The 13,155-nt window shown below is 47.5% G+C and overlaps 1 protein-coding gene across 1 annotated transcript in view; it reads right to left on the bottom strand.

Moving 5' to 3' along the window:
* Nucleotides 1–13,155, bottom strand: part of LOC146863492 (uncharacterized) — a 431,973-nt gene that overhangs the window by 133,281 nt on the left and 285,537 nt on the right. The window contains exon 2 of the mRNA XM_085642932.1: nucleotides 1,622–1,731. Within this exon, the coding sequence (XP_085499058.1) occupies nucleotides 1,622–1,694 (73 nt within the window). The 5' untranslated portion in view covers nucleotides 1,695–1,731. The remainder of the gene's footprint in view (nucleotides 1–1,621; nucleotides 1,732–13,155) is intronic.

The raw sequence follows: 13,155 nt of genomic DNA on the forward strand, positions 1-13,155 counted from the left end.
CACGATGCAGTGCCAGGACGTGAGGCGACTGTGACATGGTGTTGTTTCCAGGGCTTTAATTGGGTTGAAAAAACTTGGGGCGTGTCCGATGTAAGTAAGGGCATGGCTTAAAACACCTAAGCTAAAAATCTGTGCTTAGCATAGTGTGCTGCCAAACTGGTATTCTGCTACTTCTGGTATTGCATCCAGACATATGATACATTACACCTACATCAAGCCAGGACTATTGGCTATGTCAATGGTTGTTAGTTTTTGTTTCTGAGTTTTATATAGCGTGAACTTGATCCCAAGGTATCAGGAATCATATCCCTTAACATAAGCACCAGTTATGTTACACAAGGACACATTAATTTTTGTTAGGCACAGGGAGATTAAGTGATTTGCCCAGAATCACAGGATGTTGAGCGCCATTGCCGAGACTCAAACCTGGTTCCCCAGGTTTGACATCCACCGTCCTAGCCCGCTAGGCCCTTTATTTTTAGTTGCATAAAATACAAAGCATCAACTATGGTTTCGTTGTTTATAATATTGAAAATGCCTCAGTTCTAAAATGATGAGACTGTGAAAGAATTCTAACCCCTTCTTTTTAACTTGCTTCACCGCCTTCTGTTCATTGAACTGGATTCTCAGGTAGCAGCATGAGCGTTTTTGACATTTCTTCATCTGACAGAATGCCCTGCCCTAGACCAAGGCTAGAGGAGGCCAGCACATGCTGTAACAGCCCAGAGTGGCCCCTTGTCCTTCTGTATGCGACAATCATCAGCCCATACAGGATGACAATCATCAGCCCATACAGGATGACAATCATCAGCCCACACAGGATGACAATCATCAGCCCATACAGGATGACAATCATCGGCCCATACAGGATGACAATCATCAGCCCATACAGGATGACAATCATCAGCCCATACAGGATGACAATCGTCAGCCCATACAGGATGACAATGGGCGGGTGCGGCTGCTCTTGTCCTCCGAGGAGGAGTGCGAGGCGCCCCCATCAGGAAGCCGAGGCTTCTCGCAGGGGATCAGCGCCGCTCCCTGCAATGCCCAAATTACTGACAAAAGGCACCCGTAAAAGGGGTCATCACGGACAATGGACATGAGGTCTAAATCACAGACGGCTCGTGAAATTTACGGACGGTTGGTCACCCTACATCCTGTGCTGCTCGCTTCTTTGTTCTTAGCAGATGTCTATATTCTCTCCTATAGGTTCGCAGGTGCCATTCACTGCCACTCCCTGGTGGCGCTGGATAAAAGCCTGTAAAACTTTGTGCATCATGTTACGGCATTCCTTATCTTACCAGCGGGGGCAACTGTGCCCGCTTGGACCCCCTTCACTGTTAATACTGGCTGCGACCACAGGAGGTTCAATCCATGAACCATTAGACCCTACATGATCAATACATTCAGAGCAGCATCGTCTGGGGCATTAAGGGTGCTGGGTCCATATCTTGTCATGATTGCATTTAATAGAGAGATTTCACTGAGATATGTCTCTTTACTCCATCCAGTTCTTCTTCTGTTATGAAGGGTCTCCTACTGCTCATCACAGTGACACTACATTAGAAATGTGCTGATCAGTGCCCCCCACCATCGGTCTCTGTATCAGGTCACTTACTGGAGCCGGAACTGGCATTTACAAAGATGGCAAACATGAACCCAAGGGTGAGAAGGAGTGCTCTGAACCCCATGATGGTCTCGGGGTGGTCCGCTATCGGCGTCTTCTTCCTGTGGGGAAAAGAGAAAAGTGTCTGTCACTCACTGATTTCAACACAATAGTCCAAAGATAGGTTTCTGCGGGGAGGCGCTTTAAGGCTCGGGTATCACTGTGGCACCCCCCGTGGAGAGTGTGATGGCAGTGCATGACATGGCTTGTCGTGAGAGTTCTCATGAACGCATCAGCTTCACCCCTACATGTCATGGTGTCGGCACGTGCAGACCAGTCCTTGATGGCAGCGTATAAGCTGCACATTTGGGGTGCACTCAACAAGTTAGCGGGGGGCAGGGGGGTAAAGCAACCAGTGGGTAAAGTGCGCTGACCCATTGCACCATAAAGCAAGCTGCAAGTGGGTCTCAAAGGCCAGACCTAAAAAGAGGGTGTGATCAAAGCAACCAGGTATTTAGGGGCCTTTTAATCAAAGTCATGCAGTGCAGCAAGTCACCTTGCTGCACTCGTGACAGGGAAGGGGCAGGAATGCACCGTATTTAACAATATAAAGAGCATTTTCTCTCTTTTCCTAGCACTGGTGCACAATGGGCCGCCTAGCACCAATGCAGGCACCCTTGCACCTTGGTGCAAGGGTGCCTGCGTTGTAAGTAGGATTGTTTTGTGCAGGAAGGGGGATCCTTCCTGCACAAAAGGATGCCGGAGGATGAGTCTCCCTGCTGCCAGCTGTCTCTTCAGGGATCTCCCACATTGATTAAGTGTCAGTGAGGGAAGAATCTCTGTAGATATATGTGAGAAGCTGGCTTAGTATATGGTGCACACTTATGTAAGTGGGCACCCTGCACTACTCCAGACAACCCTTATGGTGATTTTAGTGGTCTTAGACAACCTTAGAAAGCTCTCGAAGTGGTAGCTGTGGTGAGCAGCCTTAGTCCAGAAGGAGTGTAAAGCAGCTTGTTTTACCAGAGTATAATCTTATTGGTAGAGATTAAGTGAAAAAGAAGCACACAGTGTATCTATAAAAATATGTATTTATTATAAGACACTCACTAACACATACAAGAATCTCCTACCCGGAGATATACGAAATGCACACAATACTTTGCAAAGAAAACAGATAAGTAGCACAAATACACAGGGGTTGCCAGGGGGAGACCAAACCATATACTAAAATAGTGGTATGCGAACTACGACTTAAGTCAAGACTGTACCCAGAAGACATAGAAGTGCCAGGGACCCAAGGAACCACCTGAGGTAAGTACCCAGGGACCCCATGGAGGCCGTGTGCAGAGTGGGAACACGACCGCAGGCTCAATACAAGTCAACGGGTAAGTCGCGGTTGCAATTTTAAAGAAGGACCCTCCCCAGTGGACCCTGAAGAAACCCAGTGGCAGACAGAAGGTTGGAGAGCCACCCCACTCGCGGATACCCTAGTACCCACGTTACCTGCACCAGGGAAGCCGGGTGCATAGGTGTGAAGTGGTGTTGGAAACCACAGTCAAACCCAATGGAGGACTTCAGGAAGATGCCGCTGCTGGAGAAGGAGAAAGTGTCTGGTGGAACCCAAAGGTGGATTCAAGATGAGAAGTACCTGCAAGCAGAGGGAACAGAGTCTATGTCACTCAGGAGTAAAGGGGGCAACACCAATGTTGGGTGTTTCAGGAGAGTTGGCGGTGCTGCAGCTGTGAGGACCAGGCGACGCTGTAGAACCCCAGGAGGTATTCACGAGCTGTCCCACATCCAATGTCGAGAGTTGTGGGGTCTGTGTCTATCCGGAGCACCAACAAGCCTTGGCAACTGCAAACAACGTGTGTAGGGGAGTAGGATCTGCTTCACATGGGTACCCCTACTTTTTGCTGGTGTTTCACTGTTTTTCGACCTTAGTCTGGCTGTGGCCTTGCTAATCAGAACCCCGGCCTAGCTGCGTCCTCACTAAAATGGTTTCCATGTTCATTAGGTACATTTCTAAATGGATTCTGGAGTGCCTTAGAAGCCCCTAGTATATGGTACACTATGCACCTAGGGCATAGGTACCTCAGCGGCCTACCAGGGGCTGAAGCATGTATTATGCCACCCCTAGGAAGCACTCCAAAATGACACCACAGGTCTGCTACTGCAGCCTGGGTAAGGTGGTGCTTGCACCCCTTACAGTGGTATAGGCTACCTATACCACTACCATTGCACACACATATAAAAACAAGCATTGGCATAGCCAATAGGTCTCGCTTTTGGGACCTTATAAGTATTTAGTTATGCAGCACAATATCCTTGGTGCAGCAACATCAACTGTTGCATGGCTAAAAACGTATAAGGTCCCAAAAGTGAGACCTATTGGCTTTGCCAATGCTTGTTGAAGAAAGCTATACATTTATTTGCCTTCGAAAAACTCATAAACGATGTAACTTTTCACTTGGGTGGTGTGTTAATTTTAAAGTTATGCTCAGGACGCGTTTAGCAGACATGTGCTGAGTATCGCTTTTTTTATTGCTCTCATTTCATCTATATCGTGTGTTATTGACTGGTAAACCTTAAATCGGACTATTTTTTATAGTAACAAAAACAATAACCAAAGTTGGCATATATAGATGGGCCCCAATATTTAACCACGTAAAAAAAAAAAAAAGGATCGGCCACTTGCCGGGTCGGCTTTCATTTGCATTGAGTTCTTGTAACATGGTTTAAAAATACACCTTGCGTTGTGTACATGATATGTAACCCATTTGTTGTCACCACAGTAATGTACTGGTTTCAGATGTACATTGTCCATCTGCATTGCAAACATTTCTAAACTGTCAGCACTTAAATGCCATCGACGTGTGCAAAATCATTTCTTTTAAAACTATTTTGCCATTGAACATTGATTCCTGTGATCCATCATCAGCCACAGTAACTCATTTAATTATCAGCGAAAGTCATCGCGATCACGATCACTTAGAAAGCGATTGCGATGACGCGCTAAAACACGCAAGGGATGCGCGCGAAAGCTTGTTTTGCGTCTAGCAAGCTGGCTAAAAAGCTGGGGGGGAAAATGCTAACACCGGCTACAGCTTGCGCGCGCCCGCGCACATGCACTGCAAGCTGTAGCCGGCTGTAGCATTTTTTAAAGCCCTCACTTACAGTCATTGTAAATTTGTTATATTTATTTATTTTTTGTACATTCCTTGCTTGCTGTGTTTAATATTGTGTTCCTCTTGCCTGCTGTGTTTGATTCTGTGTCCTGCTATTTTTGTACGTTCTATTTTGTAACATTTCTCTCATGTAACGTAACTGGTTCTATTGTACAGCACTCTGACACCTTCGAGTAAAGTCCGCACTTTATAAAAATGCATAAATAAACTAGTCTCTCTGTGCAGCGCATGCGCGCTGACTCAGCGAGACCTAAAATAAGCATTGGCATAGCCAATAGGTCTCGCCTTTGGGACCTTATAAGTGTTTAGCCATGCAACAGTTGCATAACTAAATAATTATAACGTCCCAAAAGCGAGACCTATTGGCTATGCCAATGCTTGTTTAAAAAGCAATCACAGACATGGTGGTTGCCTACCCCAGCAGACTAGCATCACTGTGATGGGAGCGAATCGTAGTGGATCACAAATTGTGACTTACTTCATTAATATTCATGAGGTTGGTCTAATTGTGACCCACTACGAATTGTTATTTAAGGAATGGGGGCTAAATAATCCCTTTGTACACTAGTGATAGTGATTACCAATTAGAGATTCGCAAAAACTCACTATTTGGTAATCGATATTAGTATTGTTTGCACGTCTAGCCCTGAGTCCCCAAAAGCGTTATTGGCTGGACTGACAGACTTAAAGCGAGTGCGGAAATTCACTGGACGTTGCTCATCAGCTGAAAGTGATACTCTTGTCCCAGCATTTGATGTGGCTGTCCCTGCCCACACAGACACTTTTTCAGTAACATCCTATTCATTTGGCACACTAGGTTGCTACCGAATCATAGATCATTGTCTAAATATTTTTAGCTCACTGACTAAAGAAAGTGCAGCCCACACAATGTACTTTGAAAAAACACAACTTGTCCAGAGCAACGAACTCCAGTTATGTGATAAGGATTTGGTCCCAAAGTAGTCCTAGGTGCACAACTTGGAACAGCAGCAGCACAACTTCCTATAGTCAGAGTTTGAGCTCTCTGTAACTGCCCTCACACCCTTCACCCTTCATTTCTGTCTCTTTGGGATTACAGTTCACCCCCTTCTGCCCCATTAAGTAACATCCTTCGTCAAACAGGCTGTGAGGGATGAGGTCCCACACTCTGTAAGTTATTACCATACCAGTGATGCTAGAAAAACACCATCAACCAGTGTGGCATAACAGTAGTGGTGAAGGAAAGTGAGCCCTGGGATACTCATAGGAACCCAAGACACCCTCAAGTCCTCTCCTGAACAAGTAGGGTCACTGCAAAGTGGTCATCCGATTCCTGCCAGGTCATATGCTTCCTGAGGCAGCCACTGGTGATTGATTGTGTTAAAGGTCTTAGAGGTCTAGGCTGGATGTACAACGATCTGTGCCATGGACCTTTGGAAACCATTCAGTGTGTGCTTGTGGGATGTCTTAGTCCCTGGTCCATCGTAAACGTCAAGCTGCATGGCATCAGAGGTGGCTGAAGCAAGGAGGTCGGATGAGAGGCAAACGATTATCATCAAATCATACCTTCTAAAGAAGTTGTCATGCAGTAGCTATTTACGGGGACAATCCATACCCCAAACATTGGAAGGGCGGAGCTGACCAGTGGGACTAGAAATGCAAGATTCCATCTTGTTCCCAAGGATAGTCTTGAAACTTGAGTTTTACAGCTAAATTCTTCGACATTTTGCAAAATACATCCCTGTTGTCTCTTACCTGGTTGAATCCTACACACCAAGCAACATTAGACATATACATAGAAAGTAAACATTCTATAGAAGCTAAGAAGACAACAACTCTTACACTGATTGTATGTTTGTTTTACCCATGCTTTCATTGGGTTCAAAGATGTACATGTAGTGAATGGCTAGCTAAATAAGGAATGCCATACCATTCTACATTTCACACTACTCCTGTGGAATGCACCTCACCAGACACATTCACTCTACTTAGAGCCATTGCTAATCATTTGTCCTGAAATCTTTGCCTGTTAAACTTGGCATTCCTATGCTGTCGTATGGGGTGTGATGTGTAAAGTAATTCATGGCATTCAAGATGCAGTGTAGCTCTATGCAGAATGCTGTCAGCAGTGCATTGGGAGGAGTTAGGATTACAGCTGCTTTACCAGTTCAATAGTTTCCAATTCCTTTTGTTTGGTTTCTGAAAATATACTGCAGAGACTGAACAAGACTTATACATCTACAATGAGAGTCTGCAAGCCTACACTTTAGCGCTTCATGAACACCAAAAATATAAATATAAACAATTCTACTTTGATTGAAGTTTTAAAAATATATATCTCTTCATTACTATACTCACTTTGCTTCGTTTTATTTTATGTATAGAGCATCTGCGCCTAAATGTGGTATGTTAGAAACAATCAGCAAACATTGAAACGGTACAAAATAAATAACATAATACAAGTGTACAAAGACTGCAACTGAGCTATGCTCGAAAAGCAAATTAGAAAGTTTCAGGGAAAGCCACACACAGGAGATGGGATTTCTGAGATTCCTGAGAAATATGCAAGGAAGTAGAGGGGCATGCAGACAGAGTTCCGCAGCAGAGGGGAGGGGCAGTTCCACAGCATAGGGGTTGTAAACAATTTACACTGTGATGGGGCCATGGAGAGGACGATGGAGACCAGTCTAAACTGAGAGGTAGAACAAAGGGAATGAGGAGGGTTACAGGGTTAAAGAAGAAAATTAAGGTAAGGGGGTGCCAAGCCTTGAACAAATATAAGGACCATGCATAAGAAACACAGTTCAAGAGGAAATTAGAAAGGTAGCCAGGGACGTGAGATAGGAAAGGGAGAGTCTTGGAGTGGGGGATGGTTTAAAGAAAAGCAAGTGGGATTAAAGATCGATTTAAGAGGAGTGACTGAATAAGAAGGGAGGAGCAATTAGCAGGGTAAAACAATGGTCAGTGCGGGATAAAATGAATGCTTTAGATGATTGGAGAGTCAGGCGTGATTGAATCTTACAAAGGTTGTATAGCTGCAAGCGACTGGAGCTAGAAAAAATGGAAATGTGCAAAGAGGCAACAGTAGAATCATAGGTAAAGCTCCGATTATGACAGAAGAGGAAAGAAAAATATGAGAGGCACAGATAGAACTAGCATTGGCCGCGCGGCCGTAAAAGAAAGCGAAAGTAATAGCGATCGCGATCAAAGCAAAAGTGATCGCGATTGCGAGGACGGGACGCGCTGTGTGGCAAGCACGCGAGTGGCGCGCGTGCAGCAGTGATTGGCGGCTGCGCGCGTGCACGCTCGCGTGCACTCTAGCTTTAGGCCACAGGCAACACTTTAAAAATCCGACATACAAAATGTCTCTCCAAGCCAGCGCATGCGCTGGGCTCAGCGAGACCTAACTATAAGTCACTCCTATGGCAGGCCTTAACAATCCTGAAGGCATAGTGCTTGGTTTTTATGTGAGAGGGTGCCCCTGCAGGAGCAGAGCCCCTCTGCAGCGTTCGGAGTACCTCCTCTGATGCTGTTTGTGGTGCAGGCTGACCATATACTCTTAAGTGCATTATAACCTCGCGGTAAATGCTAACTTTGGACTGGCTGCACGGAAACATGTTGTGTTTGGTGTCAAACGCTTTGGAATACTACCCCCGCCAGTTCTGGTGGCGGGGGTAGCATTCCACCCTTCTAGAAGGAGAGACATGTTCACACTGGTCTAACCCGGTAAAGACTTTCTACAGCCGTGGCATCACAAAATGGATGCCACTGCCACAGACACGGTCTGGCCTCCTGCTGCTGACCGAAACTCCGGCAGGGGAGGCTTGGACAATAGGTTTCCTGTCCCAGGGAGAGGGAGGTGTAACCACCTCCCAAGACAGGCAGATGTGTATTGGGGCTGGGCGGGAGCACTCTCTGGTGCTTTGAAGTCCTGCCCTGGGGGCACATTTGGTTTCGCTGTGCATAGTCCAGTTCAAACCGGTTGCAGGGGCTACCTGCCCCTCCTCTGGCGCGAAACTGGACAAAGGAAATTGGTGTAACCACCCCTCTTTCCAGACCCTCCCATAGGTGGGTCCCTAGAGTATGTCCAACCACCAAACTTTATATAAGTATGGGAACCCAGTCCTTGCGACTTTAGATTACCCTGGATGAAACTCTGCGATATATATCCTGGACCTTCGACGTTCTATTTTGCTTAGAAGACTGAAGAAATTTCCCTTGACTCCCCTGCTTGGCAGGCACCAAAGAAGCAACTGACCGGTCTGCATCGCTGAAGCTCCCGCCGGACGCTAAAGTCTTTGCATCACCAGAGGTGGATTTCCAGACTTCCTGAGGCTACCCTGAGTCCACAGCAAAGCTGAGGCCCGTGGTTATCGTGGGTGACGTGGAACCGTGACCCCTAGACATCGTGATCTTTTGCTGATCCATCCTCTCCCTGGTCTTCCTCGAAGTTGTGCTTTGGGCTTCTAGTAGCCCCAGCCTTGAGCACCTCCTGCACTGAAGATTTCTGGCCTCCACTCCACAAGTGACCCGTGGGCCAGTTTCCAGTGCAACTGCTTGAGGCTCCTTCGCGATCGCTAGCCCGTTGGCTAGTAGGTCCCCACAAAGGCAACTCCTCTTCTGATTGGGCTTTCCTGGTTGCTCCAGATGTCCCCCGACTTACCCTTGATGGGTGAGTCCCCCAGACCTTGCTTGTCTGCACCAACGTCCTTTCTCTGATTCCAAGTGACTTACCGTTGCCAAGGCTTTTTGGGTCCAATCTGGTCGCCGACACCGCAGCACTCGACAGACTTCATGGGACAGATTGAATCCAGCTCTTGGTAGTCATCGGCGCCTCCTGGACCTCGTGGCTGAAGAGTCAAGTCACCTGTCAACTCACCTGAAGCACCCGACATCTGTGGGCATTGGTCTATCGTACCCTTGGTCACTGGTAAGTGACCCAGACTCTGTCCCCTCTGCTTTCAGGTTCCTTCTAGCCTAGATCCAGGCTTGGATCACTTCAGACACTTCTCCTCTTCACAGCAGCAGCACTTCTTCGCCAGCTCCCATTGAAATCGACGACGCGACCCGACACCAAAAGACACCTATGCACCCAGCTTCCCTGGGTGAGGTAACACGAGTACTCCGGTGCTCCATGGGTGCTAGCCCTAGAACTTCCTAAGTCCAAAAGGGTTTGCTCCTGTCTCATTTCTAAGTGTCCCTAATCTTTAAATTTCCAACCGCAACATTGCCCATAGAAGCTAACAGGAACCCGCGGCTGTGTTCACACACTGCACACGGCCCCCGCGGGTCCCCTGTGTCACTACCTTGGGTGGTTCCTTGGGGTCACAGCGATTTTACAGACTTTAGTGGACAGCATATATCAGGCCAACTTCTCACAATGTGGAAAGCCAAGAAGGTTGCAGTGTCGGGACCAGCAAGGTCCAGGTGACTCACCACAAGCAGGGGAGTCAGAGCAGGCCCGAGCAATATGCATCTCTACATCCTGGTACATCTGTGCCCTCCCGTTCCTGTGCCAGTCTACCCTCTGCACCCTCAGTGTACTGCATCTCTTTCCCCTGGTACCTCTGTGCCCTCCGGTTCCTGTGCCAGGCTACCCTCTGTACCCTCACTGTACTGCATGTCTACCCCCTGGTACCTCTGTGCCCTCCTGTTACTGTGCCAGGCTACCCTCTGTACCCTCAGTGTACTGCATCTCTACCCCATGGTACCTCTGCGCCCTCTGGTTCCTGTGCCAGGCTACCCTCAGTGTACTGCATCTCTGCCCCCTGGTGTGAGAAGTTGGCCTGGTATATGCTGTCCACTAATAAAAGTGGGCAACTTGCACCAGTCCAAACGACCCTTATTGATGATTAGGTCAAATACAACCTTTAAAGAAAGCTATCCTAGTGTTAGTTGTGGAGAGCAGCCTTCAGCTAAATCTCGAAGGAATGTAAAGCAGCTTGTTTTACCAGATCAGAATCTCCTGAATGACCAAATGAAAGGACAACCACACAAGAGATATATAAAATATATGTATTTATTACTAAACACTCTCTACTAATCTCTTTATGAGATTAGAGTACCAAGCACACAATATTAAATCACTAGAACGACAGTAAATAGCACAATACACAGTGGGCTCCAGGGGAACACCAAACCATATACTAAGAAAGTGGTATAGCAACCACAACTTCACTAGACACAGTGCCTAGAGCATGTAGAATTGCTGGGACCCCAAGGAACCACACAATGTAGTGACACGAGACACACGGAGGACAGGTGCAGAGTGGGTTCACAGACGCGAGCTCCGAACAACTCTATTGGAAAGTCGCGGGTGGAAAATTACAATTAAGGACACTTCGGAGAGGACTTCAAGAAAACCCTTTTGAACATAGAAGGTTCTAAGGCCAGCACCCTTGTGAGTACAGAGGTACCCGTGTTACCTATCCCAGAGGAGCCGGGTGCATAGGGGTCAAGTGGTGTCGGTAACCCTCGTTGTTTTCAATGGCGCGATGCGAAGACTTGCTGCTGCCGGGAAGATGTAAAGTGTCCAGTGGAATCCAAGCCTGGATCCAAGGTGAGAAGAACCTGAAAGCAGAGAGGACAGAGTCTGGGTCACTTCAGGGTGACCAGGGGCACGATAGACGAATGCCTACCGATGCTGGGTGCTTAAGGTGTGAAGAGGTGATGCTTGACTCTGCAGCCACGGGGACCAGGAGACGTCGACGATGACCAGGGTTGGGAGGTAAGCTGTACCACAAAGGATGTCGAGTGCTTGGGGGGGGGGGGTGTCAGTGTCCGGATGGAACACCAACAAGCCTTGGCAACTGCAACCCACGCGAGCCAAGGAAATAAGCTTTGGTGAGGACCAGCAAGGTCCTGGGGACTCTCCATGCTATGGAGAGTCAGGGCACGTTTGGCGCAACAAGGAAAGCCCAAGGGAAGTCAAAGTTACCTTCACAGGGACCCACAGGCCAATGGACCAGGGATCGCGAAGGGACCTCGAGCTGAATCACCAGCCCACGGAACACTCGTAGATTGTAGGCCGGAAATCTTCAGTGGAAATACTGCATGGGGTTGGGACTACACATTGTCCAAAGAGCAGCCTCAGGGATCGCCAAAAAGCATATGCTGCTGCAAAAGTACACGGTGCACAGGGGTTCGGGTTGCATGGTCCCCACAAGGGATACTGATCTCAGAATTGCTGAGAGAGCAAATAGACCTCAGATACCTCGGGAACCCACCTCCTGTGTTGCAGAAATCTTCATAGTCCTCAGGAGCTTGGGAGATGCAAACCGGTCATATGCGTTAAAGGTGCCTGCCGTGCAGGGGAGTAACTCCTTTACTCCAAGGGAGATTCTACAGTCATCCAGCATAGTGTAGATCGTCCTGGCTCCTGCAACCGGTTTGAGCTGTACTATGCACAGGGACACCAAATGTCCCCCAAGTGCAGACTTTCTGGCACTCTTAGCGTGCACCCACCCAGCACCAATACACTAAAGCCTGTCTGGGAGGTGGCCATTTTGTGATGCCTAGGTCGAGAAAGCTGGTACCGGGTGTACCGATGTTTACAAAAATTCCAATAGAAGAGTGGAATCATACCTCCCCCGCCAGTTACTGGTGGGGATGTATGATTCCAAGTTGTTTGACACCAAACACGACATGTTTCTAAGCAGCCATTTTAAAGTTAGCATTTACCGCGAGGTTATAATGCACTTAAATATATATGATTGGCTGCATCACAGACAACCCCGGAAAATAGGTTCCGAAAGCTGCTCTGCTCATGCATGGGCACCCTCTTACATAAAACCCAGCACACTGCCTTCAGGATTGTTAAGGCCTGCCATAGGGGTGACTGGTAGGTTTATATGTGCAGTGATTTAGAATAGATATAGCAAACCTATATCTAAGTAAGGGGTGCATGCACCACCTTACACAGGCTGCTTAGCAGACCTTTGGTGCCATTTTGAATGGTCTCTCAGGGGTGGCACAATACATGCTGCAGCCCCTGGGAGGCCTCTGGGGTACCTAGGCCCTGGGTACATAGTATACCATATACTAGGGACTTATAAAGATACCCCAAAATCCAATCTGAAGTGTACCTAAAGTACATGCAATCAATTTAGAGGATAAAGCAGCTAGGCTGGGGTCCTGAATAACAGGATCCCAGTCAGACTAAGTTGAAAACAGTGTTACATCAGCAAAAAGTGGGGGTAGCCATAACAAGCAGATCCTACTTTCCTATACCCCCCCCCCCCCGAACTAACTTTGACCAATTGAGTCTTCATGTTCTAAGTGGAAATATCTGGAGAGTCCATCTGCATTTGCATGGTTACTCCCAGGTCTATTTTCCACTGTATTGTCCATCCCATGTATGGAAATGGACCACCTCAAACG

This window comes from Triturus cristatus, chromosome 2_2, assembly GCF_964204655.1.
Source record: "Triturus cristatus chromosome 2_2, aTriCri1.1, whole genome shotgun sequence".
In the NCBI taxonomy this organism is placed as follows: Eukaryota; Metazoa; Chordata; class Amphibia; order Caudata; family Salamandridae; genus Triturus; species Triturus cristatus.